We start from the raw sequence: 25,686 nt of genomic DNA, 5'->3' as shown, positions 1-25,686 counted from the left end.
ATAACATTTTTTATTAAAAAAAAAAAAAAAAAATTAGGACATTAACTTCTGAAGCTCTGTCACCTCATCCATGTTTTTCGCCAGTTGTTGCACCAGTTGTTGATTTTGGCGCATCAAAAACAGTATCTGCTGCTCATTTGCCATTACTCTCTTCGTGAGGTTTTTCATGGCAGCTTGCTTCACCTCTAGCTTTTTTAGAACTGTTAGGATATAAGAAAAAAACATTTGGATTTCAAAGACCGTTACGAAAGATTATTTTCAGCCATAAAAATAATAAAGTCTGACTTAAGAGACTCTATGAAAGAGGATCTGGCAGAGGCAATTCTCTTCCTTAGAACTCTACATTGCATTTATTTGCATTTGCTAAGCCTAGAACTACATTTCAAGATTAATATAAACCATTTCTAGGTTTTTCATATTTTTTTTTTTGGGTTCATTATAGATAAGCTTTGTTTTGGTTCTAAAACAGCCAAATAATGTGGTCTGTATTTTTGAACTGTTAAAGATCATGTTCCTGATGTTTAAGCCTGCTGCTACTATCCAGTCACTTGATTGTTTTCATTGTGTTTGTCTTTTGCTTAAACTGTGCAATACAGTAGACTGTTGGCTTCCCAGCCAGTAGTCCTGTGGTAGTTTGCGTTTCTTTCCCTCAAGGAATCTATAAAATACATTCGCATATTAATACAGAGGAGTCGGAGTCGGGGAGTCGGGGAGTCGGAGTCTGAAGTACATAAAACTGAGGAGTCGGAGTCGAAAAATTTATCTACCGACTCCACAGCCCTGCTTTAAATGCTGTCCATTTTTAGAGCTACATTTTATTGTTGAAATTTTATTAATATATGTGCACATATTTACCCTCCTGATTGACGGTATAATTAACCGTCTCATCCTGCTCCTCTTCCTCGTCACCCACTACTCCACCAGAAGTTTCGGGGGGGGGGTGCAGCTCCTCCTCTTGCTCCTCCACAGGAACTGGGGGTGGTGATGTGGATGGCCCTGGCTGCTCCTCCTCATCCCTCTCCTCCTCTTCCACATCCTCCTCCTGCTCCTCCTCTGCGGCCTGTCGCCTTGTGCGCTTGGGGCGCACAGTTGGTAGCGGAGCTCCTATAATAACACAATGTTCATATATTATAAAAATGTTTTCTAATGACGTATGCAAATTCTGTGTACTCTACTGTATTGTATATGAATACAAATTAATTTATATAGACAGTTAACCAATGGGACAATGTTATATTAAAGGGTCTTGTGGGCACTACAGGGGACTGAGCGTGAGCTGGGCTGCCACCATGGTAAAATGAGCTGTTTTTGTCTCCTTTGTTTTGTTCAGACGATCTCATGTTAAAAAAAAGTACTTGATGGAGTACACAGGATTACTATAACAACCCCACGCCTAACACAGGAATTTAGTGGGAATCTATATATATAAAACTCAACGTGTGTGTGCATGTATGTATGTATGTTCCACCATCACGTCCAAACGGCTAAAGATATTTACATGAAACTTGGCACACAGGTTACTTATATGTCAGCCACAAATATAGGATTGGTGGTTTAACCCATACCCACCCCCATTTGCCTTGGTCAGGGTTTTTCTTTAAAGTCCCATTCAACTCTATGGGAAATACATGTTATTTCATAACAGCTGTAGATATTTCGATAACACTTGGTCACATGTTATCTATACGTCCACTTAAAGTATAGGATCGTTAATTTATCCCTTAACTAACCCCATTGGTGAGGGTCGGGCTTTTTGTTTAAAGTCCCATGCAAAGCAATGGGAAAAGTATGTTCCCACATAACTTCTGTGTTCCTGTCTGCTGTCCCATGTTTTTTTCCAACAGTACTATGAATACCTTGGCTGGTGGTGATATATGTTACAACAACATGGCGTCTTGGTTAACAACATCTGACCTTACATTAATTACATATGACCTTCCATAACTGTCCCCAAGGGACCCGGGCTGGCTCAACGCGATTGCCACTGCGCTGACAAGCCATTCACCTCTGCAGCTAGGGGTTCGGATCCCGCTCTCGGCTACATGTGAATTGAGTTTGGTGGTCTCAGCTCGGCCCCCGGTGGGTGTGCTATGCGAGGTAAGCCTGCGCTTAGTATGCCCACCTCCCTCCCACAAAAACCACCACACTTACACACGCACTCGCAATTGGGTTAACATGCACGCACTCTGACCATGCGGTCTCTAAAAAGAGAGGCGAAGGACTAACGGGGCTGGTTGAGCGGGCAAATCCTCTCACTCCCTTATAGGGAGTCCCTCTGCCCCGTGGGGCTTCGAAGCGGAGCAGGTAGGACGGTCTGTGTGGGAGGACCCCCTCACACCCGCCATTGCCACCCGGGGCATGGAGAAAGGTGGCAGATTACCTCTGGGGGAGGCCTGCCTACTCCCAACTCCTGCAGTCCGGCTCCTCTCTCGAGTACACGCACAAAATACACTTTAGGGAAAAAAAAACATAACTGTGACCAATAACTTACCAGGATGATATTTATTCCGGATACGCCTGACCCGGTTCATCTGGCGCCTCTTCAGGTCGGACCACTTTTTGAGGATCGCCATGCGAGTGTGTTCTTCGCCTAGTTCCTCAATCAGGGAGCTTATAACTCCCTGTTTTTCTTGCTGCCTCCGCAGCTCATCGTATCCTGTTTCCAGGAACTTCTGCAAGATGAAGAACAAAGTATATTGTAATACTTTTGTTGACAGCCTTATGGATATATGACATAAATGTATGCTATTCAACAATTGGAAGCATTCTCGCCTTATTAATCAATGACAGGGGTAACATGACAGATTTTATATACTGCCATTTCCGTCGCCACCTTTTTTACATAAATATAGCAGCCATTATCATTTGCATAATTATGAATATATACTAACTTTTAAACTAGACTAAAATGCAGTTGAAGATAATGAAATAACAGTGGTCAAAATACTTACACAAATCAGCAACTTTTCCTCAGATACAGTGAAATTACTTCCAACCATCTTGCTCTGCGATTGCGTTGCGATCATAAAGTTGGAAACTGGCAAGGGTCCAGGAAATGGTCGCGTGTTGTTCGCGTGTTGATTGCGCTGCTTGGACCGAGATGGGTCCATATGGCTTCGGCTGTATGGACCACAGTAACTCTTTTCCCTGTCAGGAGCCTAACGCCCCGGGGGGTCAGAGACGGGACCTTTTCGGAGGACCACTGACGTATGCAACCGTCGCAGTTTTTTGTGATGTCACTCTTTAGGTGTGTGCAAATTTTTCCTTGCACCGGGTGGAGTTTTTGGGTTGTGTTTTGCACGCCACAGGCTTTTCAACAGAAAATAACCAGCTGGAGGCAGAATGGTTGCAAAACACTACGGGTTTGTTACCTAACTCTGGGTTTCAAGACCAGTCCACCTCCAGCTGTTGCAAAACTACTACTCCCATCAGCCACGGTCTGTCAGTGCATGCTAAGAATTTTACTTTTGCTGCATCTAGGGTGCCACAGTTTAGAGACCCGTGCATAAAGGCCTGAAAAATGTGGGCCTGCAGAACTTACAATACTAGAAGTGCCAGCATTCCCAGGCATGCTGGAAGTTGTAGTTCTGCAACATCTAAAGGGCAATATGTATTCGAACGTCCTTGGGCCTTGAGGACACTGAAGTCAGGACGTTCGCATACGTCCTATGTCCAAAAAAATTTTAAATTCATTATGCTAAATAACAAGGAAAAGTGCCTAAATACACATTTGCCAACCAGGGTGTCTGCAGCTGTCCAGGCATGCTGGGACTTGTAGTTTTGTAAAAGCAGGAGACACATTTTTGGTTAAATACTAATATCTGATCATATATACTAACTTTTAAACTAGACTTAAATGCAGTTGAAGATGATGAAATAACAGTGGTCAAAATACTTACACAAATCAGCAACTTTTCCTCAGACTTTGAGAAATTGCTTCCCACCATGTTGCTGTAATATTGGGAAACTGGCAAGGCTCCAGGAAATGGTCGCGTGTTGTTCGCGCAATTGCGCATGCGCGATCGAAAAATCGCAATCGCAATATGTATTTTGGTTAAAATATCATACATATTCGATTTCAGAGTGCTGCTACAGCAGTTTTCGAAATATCTGCAATAAATTTCGCATTCGCATGTTGCGATATTTCGATAAAATATCAGGAATATTCTGAGCCAATCAGAGCGCTCCTCCAGCATATCTCGAAATTGCGCAATAAATATCGCATTCGCATGTTGCGATATTTCGATAAAATATCAGGAATATTCTGAGCCAATCAGAGCGCTCCTCCAGCATATCTCGAAATTGCGCAATAAATATCGCAATCGCATGTTGCGATATTTCGATAAAATATCACGAATATTCTGAGCCAATCAGAGCGCTCCTCCAGCATATCTCGAAATTGCGCAATAAATATCGCATTCGCATGTTGCGATATTTCGATAAAATATCACGAATATTCTGAGCCAATCAGAGCGCTCCTCCAGCATATCTCGAAATTGCGCAATAAATATCGCATTCGCATGTTGCGATATTTCGATAAAATATCACGAATATTCTAAGCCAATCAGAGCGCTCCTACCGCAGTTATTAAAAAATCGCAATTATTTTCGCATTCGCAATAGCGAAAAATCGCATTCAATTAATTTCGATAAAATATCACGAATATTCGAATTTAGCGAATATATCTCGAATATTCGAATATATATTCGAGATATATCGCGAAATCGAATATGGCATATTCTGCTCAACACTACTAGTAAACTGCAAAATATTTATTTTTTCATTTTGGGGTCTAGATATGCCTTTAAGAGAGGGTGCTTGCTTGGCTGTGTCTGCTTGGTGCTTCTAGTCAGAGTAGAAAAAAAAATGTTTATTTACATTTTTTTATTCTTATTATACGTTGTTTTGTTCCTTAAATAATACATCAGGTAAAGCTTTTTTGGAACAGTGTATCAAAGCATAAGAGTATTCTCTAATATTACATTTTTATTTAAGCCAAAAGAACTACAAAAACCATTTGTTAAACCCAATACACATTGCTGGAGTGCAACGTCTGACTTGTACGTGGGCTGTAAAGGAGGACAGCTACTGTCTATTAACCCAGAGACACAGATGGTGATCGTTCTTAGCCCAATGGATTGGCAAACGGCTGGTAAAATGCATAATTTACAGACTTAACTTTTTGCAAAAATATAATTATAATGTATTTTTTAGTTAATTCTCTGCTGATATAGCCTTGCTGGCTTTTTTTGGAAGAGGTGATTGGAAAGAAGGTACACATAACTGTTGTTTCATCAAAGTATAAAGAAGCACAAATGTGACCACACAGTTACAAGATCACCTATGATATACTATAGGTACCTTAAAACATTTGCCAAATGTAAAGAATGACTCCATGTAAGAAATATGAAGAAGATATTGATAATCTCTTAGCAAGGCCAATAGGAAAATATTTGACATATTCGATGAAGGCCAATAGGAACATATTTGACATCTTTGAGGAAAGCCAATAGGAACATATTTGACATCTTTGAGGAAAGCCAATAGGAACATTATTGACATCTTTGAGAAAGGTCAATAAGAACATATTTGACATCTTTGAGGAAAGCCAATAGGAACAAATTTGACATCTTTGAGGAAAGCCAATAGGAACAAATTTGACATCTTTGAGGAAAGCCAATAGGAACATATTTGACATCTTTGAGGAAAGCCATTAGGAACATATTTGACATCTTTGAGAAAGGTCAATAAGAACATATTTGACATCTTTGAGGAAAGCCAATAGGAACATATTTGACATCTTTGAGGAAGGCCAATAGGAACATATTTGACATATTTTGTAATTTGTACTGCCCAGCTTAAAAAGCCAAATGATAGTGTGGCATATTGTACATTGAACAAATAACTGAGGATGCAAGTCATTTTCATTACTGGCTTGTGAAAGAAAGATACAATCAAGGGAAAATCCCATTACAGAGATGTTCAAGAGGTAAAAGGAGCCCATAGGCGTTTGAACCCATTGGTGTTCACCCAAATCTGAGACTTAAGTTATTGAGGGAATTTCATTTTTGATATGTTTCTTACAGCTTTTAGTAAAAAGTTTGCATCTTCAGGTTGCACAGAATACCTGGTATGCAAATGAGAGTCTGTTATTTAACATTGCATAGAAATACTGGCTAAAGGCACACTTCCTAGGAGCCGAGGAGACTCTGGGACCAGTCATAAAAAAATAATACTAAATTGTAATAATCATTAAACTTTAACTTATATTTTGATTACTTAAAATAATCAAGCTTGGACTGAAATTTCTTGAACAGCAAATAAACAATCCACTTGAAAGCTAATATTCCACCATACTAATTTGTTAATAATTTCATTATATTAACTTTGAAATACCAGATCAACATTTGACTTTTTCTGTATCTCCTCAGAGAGTCAAACCACAAACATTACTATAAACTGGCTTGGCTGGCTGTGGAAGGTTTACACTGAGGACTCTCAAAAATCATTGACTTTGAAGTCACTTTTTTTTGTCTGGGCCTTGTCACCTCCTGCACATGCAAGTGATTTAGATGAGAGTGACTATCCAAATTTTAAGTTGGTAGCTTCTCTCTGTTTTTGTAGCTAATTCATAGTGCTCTAAGAACCTTTTGCCATATAATGTACAGTATACAGTAAAAATAATGTATATATGGAACATTAGTTTAAAAACACATATGCTTAAAATAATAAAATACCATTGACCATTATAGGATTCAGATTTTTTTGATGGCGTAATGTTTGCACAGTTCTGTATATATGCATTTGAACTATGTATTGAGTTATACATTTCTGTGTTAAGCTCCCTCAACTTGCATAAACTCTGTTTTCTTCAGATGAATCGCCTAGAGGAACTGATATGAAAGGAAGCATAAACACTTTTGCACTTTACAAAGATGGACTCTACTTAGCTGGAAGCGTAAGAGTTTTACTTATATACAGTATGTTTAAGCACCCCCCCCCCCACACACACACATAGGGCCAGATTCAGGTACAATTACATTACTCCTGGGCAGCGTAACGTATCCCATTTACGTTACACCGCCGCAGGTTTACAGCGTAAGTGCCTGATTCACAAAGCTCTTACCTGTAAACTTGCGGCGGTGTAACGTAAATCCGCTCGGTGCAAGCCCGCCTAATTCAAATGGGGCGGGCACCATTTAAATTAGGCGCGTTCACCGCGCCGAGCGTACTGCGCATGCTCCGTCGGGTAAATTACCCGACGTGCATTGCGCTAAATGACGTCGCAAGGACGTCATTGGTTTCAGGGTTAACGTAAATGGTGTCCAGCGCCATTCACGGACGACTTACGCAAACGACGTGAAATTTAAAATTTCGACGCAGGAACGACGGCCATACTTAACATTGCTTAGAACACCTAGGAGGTAGCCCTAATTTTACGATGCATATCTCGACGGAAACTACGGAAATTTAGATCGACGGGCATCGCGGACGTTCGTGAATCGCCGTAACTAGTCATTTGCATATTCTACGCCGACCGCAATGGCCTCGCCACCTAGCGGCCGGCCTAGAATTGAATCCTAGGATCCGACGGTGTAAGTCAATTACACCTGTCGGATCTTAGGGCTATCTATGCGTAACTGATTCTATGAATCAGCCGCATAGTTAGGACGGGCGGATCACAGAGATACGACGGCGTATCAGGAGATACGCCGTCGTATCTCTTTTGTGAATCTGGCCCTTACTGCTTAACAGTTGTATCCCTACTGATCCCCCTTATGTTATTGGTGAATAACTTCACAATGCTTTAATCCAGAAACAAAAAGTAAATGCCCTTATAAAAGAGACAAAGCATTTTATCAAACTCTGTGCCCCCATTGATTAAATTGTGTCTAAGGGACACACTCAGATTATGTTTGTTTATGTAGCTAAACAAATTGTTCAGACATTGTTGCATGTTTGTATCTTGATTTGCTTAATGGAGTTCTCACCAGATATTTAATTAACAACACTGCTCTATATATTTGAGTTATTGACAATGTCTTTGGGCTTTTGTTGGCCGTTCAGTTGCAGCTCATAGTAGGTCAATTTCAAGTCAAATGAACCTGTCAATTAATTCTGAAAAATGTCAAAAAGCATTCCAAAAAGATTTTAGAAGCAAGCTCATCAACACAGTCCAAAGCCCTTCTACACAGGTCATACGAGAAATACAGTAGATATCAATGGTAAACACCTTCAGTAAGAGCTATTTGCTTGGCTGTTTCTGGCTTCAATACTTTATGGGCCCATAATCGAAAACTAGTATGCAGATCAAGAAAGTCAAAGCAATACCTCTCTGCATATCTGTCTTAGATCGGTGACTCAACCTATTGAGACTATTAGGCCATTGTAACAGCCAGGCAGCTGGAATCTTCAGAAAATGAGGTTAACAGTGGCAGCCTCCATATTTTCTTAGTGAAGGTTTCCTATATCCAATTATATATGTTACTCACATGATTAATTTGTATGTATTTTGTAGGAAGGAATTTTGTGGTCATGTTCTATAAAGGGTTCAGAATATAAACTTGAAGAATGCTGGGATGCAAAGGAACCCATTGAAAGTATTGCTTTCTCCAGTGATTACAGGATTCTTTCCATTGCAACAAGCAAGGTAAACTAAAAGTCACAAATGAATCAGTATTTATTAATTCCCCTAAATTAAGCAACACCATATTTCCAAAACCTGGATACAATTTGGAAGCTTTGTCAGATTTTGCACAGACACTTGTTGGAACTGTAGAGGACCAATAGATCTAGTACAGAGGTAATTTATATAAAAGTGCTATTCATAACGTTGGTTATTTAAAGAAACAAATACATATGGTACTATTTTCTATTCTACTGTAGTCTATTTCTGTTATATATTGTTTAGTGTAGCACCCTCCTAGGTACTGTAAGTGATAGGATTAGATAGATAGAATTAATATGTGTTTGATAGGTACATTTAGTTCCCACCCTGTAGTCAGTGTGGCTGTGATTGTTTGATAAGTAAAATTATAGTTTGCTCATTGTACTCAGTGTAGCTGTGTTCCAATATTTAGGCCTGCTTAGTATGCTCAGCTTCTGCCAACTTGATAGCTCCCTGTGTCTCCAGAGAGCTTGAGAAGCTTCTCGATCATAGGTGTGGAGTTAAGCAGATGGCAGCATTAATATTGATACAGCCCTAATCCCAGAAAGTTAGGCTCTGAAGGCATGCTGAAGACTGTATATATTGTGTAAGCACACTGGGCTCTGGGTCTTTCCATGGAGAGGGTTAGGCCAGCCTGTAGGGAACGCTGCCCTTCAAGGCAATGCTTCTATGTCTGCTGTCGTGAGGCCTCAGATGGGTGGCCTGAGGGCCTGGGGTGCTGAGACCCTAGAGCTAGAAAGAGAGCTGACTGAGTGGGCTGTCTGCTGAAAAACTAGTCTGGTATTACCAGAGTAAGGTGTCGCTTGGAAGTTGAAAGGAGGCTACCAGCTGGCCTTGGGCCTTGTGTGAGTACAGATGCTTCTAAGAGATCTTCGGTACCTTTGTACTGTTGCCACCCCTCTAGTGCTAAAGAGTCAGCTGTGGGTCTAGGTAAAGGGGAGACCGGCTGGTGCCCTAAAGAGCGCTGTCCATCCAATTTTCTGCTTTAAGGGACTCTGCTTTGCTGGCTCTAAGAAAGTTTACAGTTAACCATTACTACTACTACTACTACTGCTACTACTACTACTACTACTACTACTACTACTACTACTACTACCTTATAGCTGAAGTCTACTGTTTGCTACAAGCACAGGCTTTAATGAACTTGTCCAGAAAAAAATTCCCAAGTCCTTAAGCCATAAGTCCTGTTTTGTTTTTTGTTTTTTTATGTCCCACTCAATTTTCTCAACCCTATCCAAGTTCTTCAAAAATAAAACAACAAAAACAACACTCCTTGACTGTTCATAGAAGAACGTGTGAACGAGCCTGTGTGTCTGGATGCAGGGAAAAGCCTGTGTGGTAGACCTGGATAGTATTCCTGCATCTCCTATCGGGTTATCACTATATTAGGATAAAAAAAACTACCAGAGACAGTTAATAATATTCTTTTATGGGTTTCCTGGATAGGTAGTTAGCTATGTATAAGAGTCTCTTACAGAACCCTGTATCTCAAATATCTTCTACATTGAAAATTTACTAAAAATGTCACTAATTTATAAAAACAAAAAAAAATATTTATGTTAACTGATGCCTTGAAGTGCAGCTGTGCTTGAAATAAAATGACAAAAATTGTAGCGGTAGAATGAATTTGACAACATAAGCTGTTAGCACATACCTGATGCTGGAGAAAATCTCAGTTTTGCCCAGGACCTCTCAATCTAACTACAACAGTTTCATCCAATTCACCAGCCAATGGCTGCGTGTAGTGTAGTTTTTCATCTTGCATGCAGTTGGGAATTAAAGTGTTTGTTATCCCAAACCCATTTCATATTCCTGATATGTGCCCGCTGTACCATGTACTTGTATGAGAAAGTATTATTTTCTGTATTGCTTCCTTTGTGTGAAATCCCTGGTGTTCCTGCCAATCCCTCTGCTTTCCTATTAAAAACTGACCACAATAAGCAAGAGAGCACAGTGTGGTCAGTTCTCTAGCTGTGCTGGAAACTCAGTGTACTCTCCTCCAATGATCAGACGTGTTGTCCTGACATGCCTCCAATGCACAGCCTCTCACAGGGATGCTCAGTGTATTGTTGCTTCTCCTCCCCCCAGCTTTTATGCAGCTGAGAACAGAGGGAATGTGATCACGTATGAAAAAGAGGAAAAGGCTATTGATAATGTTTGTTATTATGTATACACAAATGGTTTGCCTTTCATTTCTAATTTAAACTGAATAGATTGTTTTACAAGGTGATTGTGTACAGTCACTTAAAGCTAAAGGCTTTACTTGTTAGCGAAACTCTTGCAAAGCTTTGTGATTGAACTCCCTGCACTGTTGCATCTGCAGTCTCTGCTGGATCGTGCTGGCCCTGTTGATACTCCCACTTCTTCTGTTCCTGTGGTTTTATCTTTACCACCATGTGGAAGTATTTAGATTGCTCCTGGAGTGATGTTTTTGCTGCACCTGGACCTATGAGAGGGATGGGGCAGTCTTGCTAGTAATAAAATATGGAGCCTCAAACATGTTTATGAAAAAGATGCTGCTTGGTTTATAGAATAGAAGCAATATACCAGTAATTTAAAGGGACATGTTCTTTTATATTATATCTGTTTTGCATGAAATGAGCAGGAACCATAGGCGTGCGCACTGGGTGTGCCTGGGCACACCCTAATCATCCTATGCACATTAGCATTATCGCTCTGTGTGCCAGCAGGAAGTTGGGAAATATTTCCATCCTACCGGCTCTGCCATAAGAGAAGTGCTTATGCACTTCTCTTTCACTGTCCCGGCATAGAGATTGATCTCCCTGCCGGCGCCATATATATGTAGGCACACATGTGTGTTTGAGCTTTAGGGTGCACACCCTAGTGCAATAGGCTGCGCACACCTATGGCGGGAACATAGTTCCTCCTGCATAACATTGTTCTGTTAAATTATGTTTTACACAACACATACAGATTTGTACTGCCCTACACTCTTTATCTTCTATTTTAGGGTTCTGTTTATATATACAACCACAAACATTCCCAAGACCCTTTTGAAATTCTTAATGCATACAACAAGGGATTAATTGGTGTTGATTTTTTGACCAATGGAAGCAAGTCCTGCATGGTAAGTCTTTTATGTTTATAATTTCTACTTTTATGGTTATGATGGGGAAGTTAGAATTCCTTTCTGAGATCTCAAACATTATAACAAGCCAGCAGAAGATCAAATCTGCCAGAGCACCTAAGTCAGAGTTATGATGCATGAGGCCAGATTTTTGACCTTTATGTTTACCTTTAAACTCATGGACAATTAAACTAGCCTTCTGTAATGACATTTAGGTAGTAATTTAGTTTATTAATCATCAGAGACAGCTTGATAGTGGGGAAGAAATTTCCTATGCAATAGAATGTCAAGATCGAAGGTCATGTATTTCTAAGGTTGAATGGTCCCTTTTCTTTCACGCCTAAAATGATCAAATTTTTTTTTTTCAAACTTAAGAGCGTAAGCAAGTTTGGAGTTGTTCAGATGTGGTCAGTGGAAGATGGAGCAAACATCAGTGCTTTGACTCTTGATACCCAGGTAATTATTTTGTTAAAATGTCTATTATTACTAAATTATTAAATGCTATCATCCTTCTGTTGCAATTTTCCTGTATTTTGTGAAGTTTACGTACAGAACACAAGTGAATCAATGTATCGATCATGATTTGCTAGCTCATACCCATGTCTGTCTTTGAGTGGTAATATAGCACCTCTCCCTTAGGTAACTTGCATGGCATGCTGCCCATCATCCCATTATGCAGCAATTGGAAGCAGTACCGGGCATATTTATTTCATTGATGGCGCTAAAACAAAGTCTCCTCGAATAGTTCAAAGAAAAAGACTTTATCGTGTTCCTGTTCTGCACCTGCAGTAAGTTATCTTTTATATGACCCTGACACTTTTCTGGAGTCCACTGTTAAAGTGGATGTAAACCCAATTTTTTTTTTTTTGCTGTCACAATGTAGAGTATACGCTTTCCTATCATCTGTGCCCAGTCTTGCAACAAAGAGTTTATCCAGCTCTGAGCAATCCTCTTTTATTTTTTTTCAGTAAGATAAACGGACAAACAGGAGAAAACTTTTGTCTGTTCTCCCCCCTTGCTGTGAGTGACAGGTTATTTTCATCTCTCATGCACTAGCTTGAGACAGGCATTATTTTTTAATTCCCAACCCCACTCCTTTTCTGAAGTCATGTGGTTACTTTTCTGGATTTTGACTGGATGTTAGTGATCATAACAGAATTTAGTGTAAGGAATACATAGGAAAAAATGCATGTTGACAAGGGGAGTGTAGAGAAGGGCAGGGAGTCTACTGACATCACGATTCCACCCACAGAGCTCCAGACAACAGATCCACTCACAGAATCTGCAGTTTTTCAGTTCTTATAACAGACAGAGGGGAGACATTTGACAGGTAAGGATACATGCAGGAGGCATGTATATCCTTATAGATCAGCACTATGGCAGTAGTTTAGAAAGGATGAGAGTGGGTTTACATCCACTTTAAGTTAAACTGTGCTTTGCCATGTAGAGCAAGTTAGCAGGCTTGTTTAATGTAGCCCTTCTCGGCAGCATCTACAGTACTTACTTTGCTTCTGCTTCCTCATTGTTCTATCCAGAGACCAGGAGTAAAGCAAAGCCCTGTAAGCTATGAGTCACTGGTATGGACTTGCCCTGTGACAAAGCTGATTTACAAATGAACAAAGAAAACAATGCAGCACCTCCAAATATAGAATATTACAAACTTTTAGAATGTGCTATCAACACAGCATTCATAATGTGCAAAAAGCATTCACAATATTAAAAAATGAAAATAAAAATAAATCAGTGTGAATAAAAGTCTAATGCAAAAGAGTCCAAAATATGTAATAAATATCCCTGCAAAGAAAGTGTCTTCCATCGACATTAAAACTCATCGACATTAAAACTGCCTGAGGAAAGAAGCAGAATGTGTGTTAACAGGATCCTTCACTCGTGGTCAACCAGCAATGAGGACACCCTGCAGTACCGCTTGCCACCACTGGGGACAGTCAGAAGGTTTGCTTGATACTGTCTGGGAAAACCGGCTCACCACACAAAGCCACAAGGAGGGGACCACATATAGTGTAGTATATTTATTAAAAATTATAGATTGCACGTAAAAAAGTAAAAGGCTTCATCCAAATGCCAATTAAACAATTGTCATGACAAAAAAACAGTGCACTTACAAAGAGACCCGCCTGTTCCAAGCATGGAATTGACGGTAAGACGTCAGCATGTAGTTCCTGCCAGATTGCGTTTCATGCGAATGCACATCCCCTGAAGACATGCATTCACATAAAATGCATTGGGGATGAAGCTTTTACTTTTTTATGTGGAATGTATAATTTTTTATGAATATACCACACTATATGTGGTCCCCTGCTTGTGGCTCCGTGTGGTGAGTGCTTTTTTCCCCAGACAGTATCAAGCAAACCTTCTGACTGTCCCCAGTGGTGAGAAGCGGTACTGCATGGAGTACCGCTTGCGAGAATGGAGCTGGTTGATCAGAAGCGATGGATCCTGTTGACACAGACTGCTTTCCTCTGGCAGTTTTAATGTCAGTGAGTGCATTTTAGTTCTGTTGGAGAGGATTTTTATTAGCTGGAGGAAGACACTTTCTTTGCGGTGAAATTTATCACATATTTTGGACTCTTTTGCATTGGACTTTTATTCACACTGATTTATTTTTATTATCATTTTTGAATATTGAATGCTGTGTTGATAACACATGCTTTAAGTTTGTAATATTCTATATTTGGAGGAGCTGCCTTGTTTTCTTTGTTGGTTTGTTTCAGTACTGTATATTTACCTATTGCAAGCTGCCCATTTCTTTTATTTAGCGCTGACCTCTGTTTTTGTTTGCATTATTGATTTGTGAATAAGTCACGTGCTCCTCCATACCGAATAGTACTGGATTTTTACTTTAGGCTCTTGGCACTGAACAGAGCAGCTGGGAGCAAAGCAGAGTAAATATAGGCTGGAGTTGTACAGTATAAGGGATTAAGGCATACCTGCTGCTTTGTCCTAAATGGGCAAAGTATAGTTTGGTGTGCATAATTTACCTTGACATATTCTGTTTAATTAAAATGGTTCTGTTTTCATGCTTTGAACCCCAAAAGGACTTTTATAGACCTAGATAGGCCAGACCGTTTGGCACATGTCAGTATTAACAGATTGTAATTCCATTTCTGACAGTAACAAATACTTGCATACAGTATAATCAATAGCAGAACACGTGATGCACATTTTTTCCCCCTCTAGTTTTGATCAAAATGGCCATTTCCTTTTGACTGGGGCTGATGATGGACACATATTTGTAGTAGATGCAAGGCCTTCCAATTGTTTTCAAGTGCTTGGCTATACAGGTAATAATTTTGTTAAAGTGGTTGTGATAACAGGGGTGTTTCATTGTTAAGGCAAGATTTGTGAATCTACGGCTTTCAAAGTTGTGTTTATGTTCTCATAGCAACTTGATTTTGTTTTTATTATCTTATTCATACCTGCCGCATAAAATCTCTTCTCCTCTGTGAAATGGTAGTAATATTAATCAAGTTTTAGTTCCCTGGCAAACACTAACTATAGAAGAAAAGAAAAGGGAGGGCACACCAACCTAGTGCATTATCATTTAAAGGAATTTTATTAGATAGATTAAAACAATGGTCATACTCACAAACGGAGTTGAAAGACAGCGCTTATCGGACAATTGAACTGGTATACAGTATCGCCCAGCGATCACGGTAACAACACGGATCAGATGGCATCAGACCGACATCTATGGCTTACGCGTTTCAGAGGCGAACCTCTTTCATCAGAGCCTCGGTGGTCAGTAGTTGCTCTATAGACAATAGCTTAAGCTGAGAACTGGTGCTTTGTCTACTTTGTAGGCCAGGGGTCCTCAAACTATGGCCCTCCAGTTGTTCAGGAACTACAATTCCCATCATACCTAGTCAAGTCTCTGAATGTCAGAGTTTTACAATGCCTCATGGGATGTGTAGTTCTGCAACAGTTGGAGGGCCGTAGTTTGAGGATCCCTGTTCTAGGAAGTCAGAACAGCCTCATAAGGCTGTAAGGCACTCTGGTTGCATAGCGAAGAAGTTGTGGGAGAGGACATAGTACCAATTAAAGTTCTGACAAAGTAGTCATTTGTGCTGAAGTTAATTTTTCAGCACTGCGTCTTGACCCTCTCTGACTTATTTTCTAACCAGAACAACTTGGGGATCTACAACAGCAAAGTTATTTGGTGAAAATGGAGGACAGTAAAGCATACATCTAGAATTCGGGGCTTTTATGGTAGATGCTAGAACACATTTTTTACTAGATATCTTTCTTTTAGTGACTTTACTAGATGGATAATTCTTCAAATTTTTTATATTTTCCCTTTATGTTTATTTATATTTTTATTTGTGTGTGACCTCATCGTTAAAACAAGACCACCTAGACCCTTTGTCTTTCCTTAATATGGTGGAAAAAAGTTAGATGCCAAAGAAACGTACACTGTAGCAAGTTCTTGTGCTATACCAAGTGTTTAGTGCTTTATTCATCAGTAACAGGGAAATATCTATTAGCGATAGATATGACTTTAGTCACCAATGTAATTTGTATAGGTTAGATCCAACACAACAATTTCTGTGAACCATCCTTGATAAGCGCTCACAGTTCCATAGCACTTAACAGTGGAGGTTATCCAGGGATTTTGCTAGCTCTTATCTGTACAATTAATCTTTTCCTTACTGATTACAATGCAGACAGTATGTTTATTTGATCAACCAGTCACCTTTGCTTTCATTCACCCATTTTGTTTGAGCTAAAACATCTATGGAATATGAAGCTATGAAAAGAGAAAAATCTAATTGTACTTGTGTGTTTTTATGTAGTAAAATGTGCTCTCTTCTAGTGGTTGGTGGAGATATCCTGTCCTTGTCATCACTGAGTACAACAGATACACCACATATTAAAGTTTTGGCACTTGTCTATCCCGTGGGAGAGAAAGAAGAAGATGACAGTGGCACTCAGCTGGAACTGTTTTCCTTGGCTCAGCAAATCTTAGCAAGTAATTTTCAAACACATTAGTTTATTTGTGATTACAGAAAAAAAAAAAGAATCATTTAGTAGCGCAAATACTGGGCAGTAATCTAGTTAATGAGTTCTTATGGATGCTTAAAAAGAACGTGTGAACCATTAATATTGCAGGCTGTGGGGCTGTCATCATGGACCTGGCTTAATGCCCACACCCACAAAATGTTAAAAATAGTAAACAAACAACACTTACTGCAATACTCACCAGTATTTTCTCCTGTAGACTCTCCACTTTGCGATCCAGTGCCAGTCCTTTTCCGGGTTGAGTGATGACCAGCTCAGATCCAACTCATGTCCTATAAACCCAGACTGTCAAGGACTAATTTACAGATCCAGATCATTCTGGACCTGGCTTAATGCCTAAACCCAAAAAATATTAACTTAAAAGTAGCTAAGAATGTTCAAAAAGTAAAAAAGCAGCTCTCACTGCAGTACTCACTAGTACTTTAATCTGCAACATGGTGACAGTCATTTTTCAAGTTAAATGATTACCAGTATCATTCAATCCACTTCCTGTAAGTCCAATTTATCAGCAGCTCACCCCCTGGGGATAATCATCTATATGGTTGCCATTCATATGTCCGGGTTTCAGACCACCTGAAATCCGAACACATTTTTAAGACCGGACCGTGGCTCCCCAAGTACTCAAGTACATTACCACAAGTGCTGAGTGCATTGGTGTGCGTACAGACCAGGTGTTCCTGGGAACACTCTAATCCCCAGGGTTGCCAACCATCCGATGGGCCTGCTGCAGTTGTTTAAGCTGAGTGTCTGTAAAACTCTCTTACACTGCCCACAGACAACACGTCCCCCCTGCACTGACAGGAGAAAGGGCTCGATTTGTTCCTCCTCCTCCTGCCCCTACCCCTCTGTGTCTTCCCATCCACACTCCAATCCCCAGTGTGCTGTGCCGCAGAAAAGAGATGTGTGGGTGGGAAATATGAAGCCCAGTAGCCAGCAGATACATCATGGATGAAAGGTGTCGATGCCTGAGCCTCCATTCTTTAGTGAGTCTGTGTCTGTAAAACTGAAGTCTCTCCCCTCCCTCCCTTCTCTCTCCTTCCTTCGATGGAGTAAGTACACTAAGGTAAGAGGGATTCAGATGTAAGAGGTGCTCTGTGGACTCTGATGTAAGGGAGGCTTTGGGAACCCTGATTTAAAGAGAAATGCTGGGAACTCTGATGTGAGTGGGGGCTTTGGTGAACAGAAACCCCCTTACATCAGAATTCACCTTTACACCAGAGTCCACAGCATTGTCCCTTAAAATACTGTGACGTGCACTGCTAAATTGTTACGGTTTGGCAACTCTAATAGTCTTGCTTGCATGGACTTGCAGTACTCCCCTAACTGCTCTGTCCAGGAGTGAGGACTCTGATCACTGTCCAATGAAACATTGACAATAAATGCTAGAAATTTAGATCTTTCAGACTTCACTAGCTTCATGAATTTTCCAAGTCATTGTTATGTTTCAGGTAATCAATCAAGGGCCCGGTCCTCCTTTGATGTCACAGAGTATGGCTTTGCCAAGAATTCAGGAGATGTTTTGAAATGAGTAGTGCTATGGAGGCTTACTTAATTAGCTCTGAAATTTCTACCATAGCTATGCAGTCTAGGGAAAATATTCAAGATAACACGCTGGTCATGGGCCAGCCAATTATTAACACTTACTACTTGTCCTGTAAATATTGTGTTGCTCTGGATGAGACATAGGGGCATTACAGAGGCTGCAGGATCTTCTGCACACAGTGGCCACAGACATTCCCCTACTGTCCTCCTGTATGGGCTGTCAATAGGTTGAACTGAAAATGATTTCAAAGACATAGCCTTGAAACTCAAAACTTATATACACTTTTTAAAACTAGGAATCAGAAATACAGTATAAAATATTGTTTTGTTAAGGTTTTTTTGCCAGGTTTACTACTGTGTATAATGATAACATAAAGTAGTGGTCACAGGATTTTAAGGAGATCTCGGCCATGGGAAAACCTTGAAGTAAACCTGTCGTTTTTATCTTCAGTGACAATTTATCTGTGCCATGTACTTACAGATCCCATTGAATACACGGATCAGCATGGGATGTTTAAAGACATCATGATCCAAAAGCAAAAGTACAAAGTTGAGCAGCCCCTGTATTCGGCTGTTCTAGGAAGCAATGGCAATTCAGTCTATGGTTACTGTGGCGATTCTACATTGATTTACAAATTTGTACTGCCAAAGGTAAATGTTTTGGAATGATATTACTAAAGTGTTTTATAATTAAAGCGATAAAGGTATATATGTTGTGTCTATGATCCTGGTATTTATTTTGTGCAGTACTCTACAGCACTGACACTTAATTGTACTATAACTTGTAAATATATTATGTATCTTTATTAAAGTTTGAATGAAAGTTGTAATTTTTCAAACTTCAGACTGACAAATATTATACAGCTGTTAAACTCCTATTTTACTCTGGGGTAAAGGCTGGTGGCACAGAGCAAGAGCTTATCTGGTTCGGCTCATTATTGGTTATTCTGCCTCAAATCTATACAGCTGATATAACAGGTGCACCCCCCTTATCAAAGTAAGATGAGCCTCTTGGGGAATCAGGAAGGAATTTTTTTCCCCCTTCTGGAGCAAATTGGATCACTCTGCTTTTTTTTTTTTGCCTTCCTCTGGTTCAACTGTGGGTATGGGATTGTGTATATAGGATCAGTATATTTTTTTCCCTTTTATTGGTTGAACTAGATGGACTTGTGTCTTTTTTTCAAGCAGAATAACTATGTAACTATAACTGTTGGCCCACATTTAGGTCAATTGGTATTAGGGCTCTTTTATGTGCAAACCCTTGTATGTCTACTGGAAATAAACTATAAACATACATTTTCAGAATATGTCCCAAAGTGGGGAAGGGTTAAAGCCTTTGTCATGTCTTGTGCCAATAGGTCGCCAACCGCAAAGGTTGTGGCATTCTAAATTTTTAAAAAGTAAGTCAGTTCCAGCAGATAGATCCGGTCGTGTGTACGTTCGAGCGGACATTTCCCGGCGGATAAAAATCCAGCCGACGGATTCCCAGCGGATAAAAATTCCTTAGCATGCTAAGAAATGTATCCGCTGGAATCCAGTCCAACGGACTGATCCGGTCGTCTGTACAGACTCACCGGATCAGTCCGTCCGCTCCTCTCCATTGCATGCGTCATAATGATTCGACGCATGCGTGGAAGTATTTACCTTCCAGCGTCGCGCACGTCGTCGCGGCGACGGCGTGACACGTCACCGCGGATGTATTCCGCGCGGATTTCGATCTGATGGTGTGTACAGCCATCAGATCCAAATCCGCCAGAGGATTTATCCGCTGGAAACGGTCCGGCGGACCGTTTCCAGCGGATATCCTCTCGTGTGTACGGGGCCTAAGGATCGTAAGGCAAACTGCACATGCAGGAAATCACTAAATACAACTTCAGCCATAGCTACTGTATATACTCGAGTATAAGCCAAGTTTTTCAGCCCTTTTTTTAGGCTGAAAAACGACCCCCTCGGCTTATACTCGCGTCAGCAGTGAAACAGCGGGTCTGCCGCTGTGTAATCCATATGCAGCCGTACCTTTTCATTAGTAAAACAGTGTGTGTCTGCCACTGTATAATCCAGTCTGTTCGGCCGTCCATTGTAAGACAGCCCCGCCTACTCCTCGTCTGTGATAGGCGGAACACTGATACAGTTTCCCAGCATCGTATCAGTGTTCCTCTATCATGGACTGACAAGGAGGAGGAGGCGGGGCTTTCTTACAATGGACGGGAACAGACTGCATTATACAGCGGCAGATACACGCTGTTTTACTAATGAAAAGGTACGTCTGCATATGGATTACACAGCGGCAGACACACTGTTTTACAGCTGACTGTGAGAGGCTGCATATGTGGGCACAGTGAGAGACTGCATCTGGGCACATTTAAACTGCTTCTGGGCACAATTAGACTGCACCTGGGCACAATTAGACTGCACCTGGGCACAATTAGACTGCAACTGGACACAATTAGACTTCAGCTGGGCATTGTTTACCCAGTAGCTGCTGCAATTCCCCACTCCTAGGCTTATACTCGAGTTAATATGTTTTCCCAGTTTTATGTGGTAAATTTAGGTGCCTCGGCTTATATTCAGGTCAGCTTATACTCAAGTATTTATGGTATATTACAGTAAATAATATTAGATAAAGAATGGTGCTGTTTAGTAACTCCAGAAAACCACAAAATAAACGAAGGCAAGCTTTTTATGGCTAGTAATAAACTGTTTTATGTCGATCTCTGCTTTGTATACTGCAAACCACTGATATTTTCAGAAATGAGCAACTGTAAATTTTTTGTCATTGAATACTTTTTGTTTAGATGTGACAAAAATGCCTATTTATGTCTGTAGGATTTTGATGGGAACCTACTTAAAGTTCTGTCTGCTGAGAAGAATGTGCAGGGAAGTCAGCTTGGGCCTGGATCTCTTCATTTGTCTTCTCATCACAAGTGGCTGGCTGTGGCTGCAAGAGATGGGATTTTGTATCTTCAAGACTCCTATAACTTGGTTAGTATACAAAGACATATGCGCTAGATTTCCAATGCAAAAATCATGCAGAATGATTACGGGAAAGCATTAAATAACCTCAATTTAACATGGACAAATTAATATTATTGCAGTGCACATGGCCTTTCTATACCCAATTAGATCCAGATAGACATCTTTACTAACCATGCTGCCTGGCATTTATTAACAAATGTGCACAGATAAAAGGCAGGTGCTGTCTTCTTCACATGTGCATGGTCTTTAGCTTGGAGTGTTGTTAATTCACTTGGCACATACAATTTAAAGGTTAGGTTTAGTCAAAGTTTTTTTTCTTTCAAAATCAGCACAAAGGACAGCACTTTTTTATCATTGCAAAGTGTCTCTGTGCTGATGGCTGCTGCTTTTGTCGAAATAGACTGTAATCCGATCCCCTTTATCCCTGCAGCAGTAATTTTGTTGTGCTGCAGGGTTAATAGATCCGAGAGACCTGTTAAGCCCCGTACACACGGCCGAGGAACTCGACGTGCCAAACACATCGAGTTCCTCGGCCAGTTCAGCCCTGAAGCTGCCGAGGATCTCGGCGGGCCGAGTTCTCCCATAGAACAACGAGGAAATAGAGAACATGTTCTCTATTTCCTCGCCAAGGTCCTCGTCGGCTTCCTCGGCCGAAAGTGTACACACGGCCGGGTTTCTCGGCAGAATTCAGCCAGAAACTCGGTCGGAAGCTGAATTCTGCCGAGGAAACTGGTCGTGTGTACGGGGCCTAACAGGCACTCATTAGGAGTGCCAACTATCCCCGCCCTTTCTATCCATCCCCCATTCGTAGAAGCAGTACTATAGCTTCCATGGATGAAAAGAGAAATATAAATGGAGGAGGCAGACCTTTCATTCATCTGCCCATTCTTCATTCATAGATATCTTTTCCTTGATGGAGGCTATTTCCTCCCTGCGTCTTTCCTTTTAAAGCAGAACTAAATCCTTCTAGCGTTTACAGCCAAGAAAGCTTTCCTCTTGACCTCTTTTGGTCCACAGTTGGCATAGTGCTGCACATGTGATCAGTTATGACACCAACCATTTGATGGCTTGACAGTTCGATTGAGAGTACAGGCAACTGTGACAGTTATCATACATGACATATCTTCAATACAACTGTTTTAGGAAACCGTTGAATCAAGGTATTTAGTTCTGTGTTAAAGTGGAACTAAACTCTAGTATTAAAAACCTGTGAGTACTCAGACTCTTTATTGCAGAAGAGTCATATAATGTTTCTTCTGCAGTAAAATAAACCTACCTGCCTTCTCACAGTGTTTTCTTTAGAATGTGCACTGAGCGGCACATGTGCAGGAATGACATCATCCTGTCTGTGCCAGCCAAGCAAGCATCCAGTTCTGACCAGCACCCGATAGAAGAGAAGATGCTGGCACCAGAAAGTGACCTTGCGGGTGTTGGACCATTGAAGTAAAGGTAAGCATTATTGAGTTAAGTTCTGCTTTAGAGCGGGGGTTCACCCCCAAAAAAAATTCTAACATTACATTGAGCCGAGTTGTCATAATGACTGTGACGGTATCGGTATGATATCCCCGTCAACGTTCCCTTCTTCCCATAACGAAAATCACCCCAATATTCCACGAGGAGGGATATCCCTGGAGTCGCCCAGAAAGCCACACATGAGACCAGCTTACTGCTTGAACAACACAGACTTTAATGTTATCACACACAGCTTATATGTCATTTCCAAAACTGTTACAATGACAAATCTCCGCCCCCCTCACACTGGGGCTTCCATACAGATGACTAGGTAGACACGACGGGGCCGATGCTGAAAACACATTTTCTTTAGACAATGACATCAATGACGCTGAGCACTAGCTGTACTGAATACATCAACCAGACCGCTCGACCCCGCATATAGAGAGATAATTACCACAATGAAGCAATCAGAATAATTAACACAAGCCACTTAAACCCAGCTCTCCTTCACACAACACAATAGATCAATTAACCTTTAGAAATAGTGAGGGGACATTAGCACGTCAATAACCTGTCAGAGGAATGAATCACATGAAATTCCTTTCTACCTCTACCCATGGCTAGCAGGGAGCAGTAAACTGAGACATATAGGCAAATGTATCACAATGGCCCCCCTTTTGCTCCCTGCTCCGGCAAACCCGGTTGGACCTTCCCTGGTCCAGTAGGGTTGACGGGTTCAGAGCTTTTAGTCCGAGGTTAACTCCGTTTGGCATGACTGACCTCCCTTGGCAACTGCTTCAGACTCAGGTATGTCACCGGGTCGTCAGATCACACGCCGGTCAGTCCCCAAGTCTTTGTGCGATCTGCAAAGTCACCAGAAGTCAGTGTGAAGACAGCGAATGGGTCTGTGCGCCGCCGTCTAGGTGTCCCGCTATGGGAGGGGGCAGGTTATGGCTCTGAAGTGACAATCCCAGGAGATTCATAAAAAGAAAAAGTTATATTTGTTGAAATGCTGTAGCACTGGTGCTCAGAGTCGCGGGGGGGAAGGGGAATCAGAGCCCCATAAGGTCAGCCACCCCCTGCTCCCTCCGCAGCCGCCGGTTCTCCTCTTTGAGCTTCTCCAGCTCCATCTCCAGTTCATGGAGCCTGGGGGGGTCAGCCCGCTGTGACCTCAGGTGGTTGTTCTCCTCCTCCATGCGGCTTATGCACTCCTCCAGCTCTATGTACTCACGGATCAGATCCTGCTTGCTCATGTCCTGCAGGCTCTCCACGTGGTCCTTCATCATCAGGAACTGGGTGGTGGTGTAAGGGGCCACCGGTGGGCCCTTGGCGAACATCTCGGCCCGCATCTGGGGCGCCCGCTGCGATTCCATCTCCTCCAGTCGCTTCTTCTCCTCCCAGGTCCGCTGGTTATATGACTTCCAGGACCTCTTCTTGGAGGGTAGCTGGCGGTGCCTCTTTCTGCCCAGCTCCCTCCAAGGCCCCTCCGGCTCATGGCTGTCGCCCATGACCAGCTGACAATGGTGTTCCCTGTTGTCCGTAATAACAGATTGTACCATGAGGGCTTCGTAAGGGGTGCCCAATGGTTCTTCCTGACCCAGATCCTGGGGATCCCAAGCTGAGTCTACACAATGGGCTGCTGCTGGTGGGCGGTACCCAGGTTGAGACCAATTTGACCTGGTGTTGTCATTCATGGGGCAATTATGCTTGAAGTGACCCAACTGTTTGCACCGGAAGCAGCGTTGTTCGTTGTCCTCCTGGCGTGGGTAGCGAGGGCTATATGTCATCGGTCTGTTAGGCGGTTGGTATCTAGCGGCTGGTGGGTGTGAGGGCGCCGTTGGTTGTGGGGGTTGTACCCGTGGTGTGACATTGTTTGTCTTGCGAGTATCCGCATATTCATCCGCCAACTTCGCGGCCTCTGGTAGAGTCATGGGCCTGCGATCTCTCACCCAATCCTTGACGTCCGTCTGGATGTGATTGTAAAATTGCTCCAGGAGCATTAGTTGCAAAATGTCCTCTGCGGCGGTGGCCTGGCTGCTGTTAACCCAGTTAGAGGCCGACAGGGACAGCTGGCATGCCCATTCTGCGTAAGAGTCTTCCGTGGTTTTGCGTGAGTCCCTGAACTTCTGTCGGTGGGACTCTGGGGTTACTGCATAACGAGCCAGGAGCGCTTCTTTAACCCTGGCGTAGCTATGGATATCCTGATCTGGCACGGTCCGGAAAGCATCAGAAGCTTTGCCTGATAGTTTGCCTGACAATATTGCGACCCAGTCTCTTCTAGCTATTCGGTGCAGGTTACATTGTCGCTCAAAGTCTGCCAGGTAGTTATCAATCTCACAGTCCTTTTCATCAAAAGCTTTAAAAGCGCTAAACGGAATCTTCCTTGCATCTGCTGTGCTGTACTCACTGTTCGTAGAAGGTGCGGCTGCTTGTTGGACTGCTGCCAGTTTTAACTGTAGCTCTGCGTCCCTTATTTGTTTATCCTTCTGTAGTTCTGCGTCCCTTATTTCTTTAGCCTTCTGTAGTTCTGCGTCCCTTATTTCTTTAGCCTTCTGTAGTTCTGCGTCCCTTATTTCTTTAGCCTCCTGTAGCTCTGCGTCCCTTATTTGTTTATCCTTCTGTAGTTCTGCGTCCCTTATTTGTTTATCCTTCTGTAGCTCCGCGTCTCTTATTTCCTTAGCCTCCTGTAGCTCTGCGTCTCTTATTTCTTTAGCCTTCTGTAGCTCTGCGTTTACTAACATGTCCATCACTTTCAGCACCACATCCGGCGTTGGGTTCGGGCCGAACCACGCTAGCTTCTCTCTCATTAGCTTGTTGGTTGGTGACTCCTCCTGAATCACTGGTGTCTCCATCTCTTGTACTGCTGGCGTTGCTGCAATCACGTCCTCCTGGTCTATCTCCATTGATTCTGCTATGATGA

General features: G+C 41.8%; 1 protein-coding gene across 1 annotated transcript in view; it reads left to right on the top strand.

Moving 5' to 3' along the window:
• Positions 1 to 25,686, top strand: part of CFAP43 (cilia and flagella associated protein 43) — a 155,604-nt gene that overhangs the window by 45,483 nt on the left and 84,435 nt on the right. Inside the window, exons 6-15 of the mRNA XM_040344464.1 lie at positions 4,996 to 5,152; positions 6,876 to 6,958; positions 8,519 to 8,650; positions 11,640 to 11,756; positions 12,132 to 12,212; positions 12,396 to 12,544; positions 14,955 to 15,058; positions 16,588 to 16,743; positions 18,817 to 18,986; positions 21,162 to 21,317. Of these exons, the coding sequence (XP_040200398.1) occupies positions 4,996 to 5,152; positions 6,876 to 6,958; positions 8,519 to 8,650; positions 11,640 to 11,756; positions 12,132 to 12,212; positions 12,396 to 12,544; positions 14,955 to 15,058; positions 16,588 to 16,743; positions 18,817 to 18,986; positions 21,162 to 21,317 (1,305 nt within the window). The remainder of the gene's footprint in view (positions 1 to 4,995; positions 5,153 to 6,875; positions 6,959 to 8,518; positions 8,651 to 11,639; positions 11,757 to 12,131; positions 12,213 to 12,395; positions 12,545 to 14,954; positions 15,059 to 16,587; positions 16,744 to 18,816; positions 18,987 to 21,161; positions 21,318 to 25,686) is intronic.

Source organism: Rana temporaria, chromosome 3, assembly GCF_905171775.1.
Source record: "Rana temporaria chromosome 3, aRanTem1.1, whole genome shotgun sequence".
NCBI lineage: Eukaryota > Metazoa > Chordata > Amphibia > Anura > Ranidae > Rana > Rana temporaria.
Note: the sequence above shows the minus strand (reverse complement) of the source record. Positions and strands in the feature narration are given on the sequence as shown.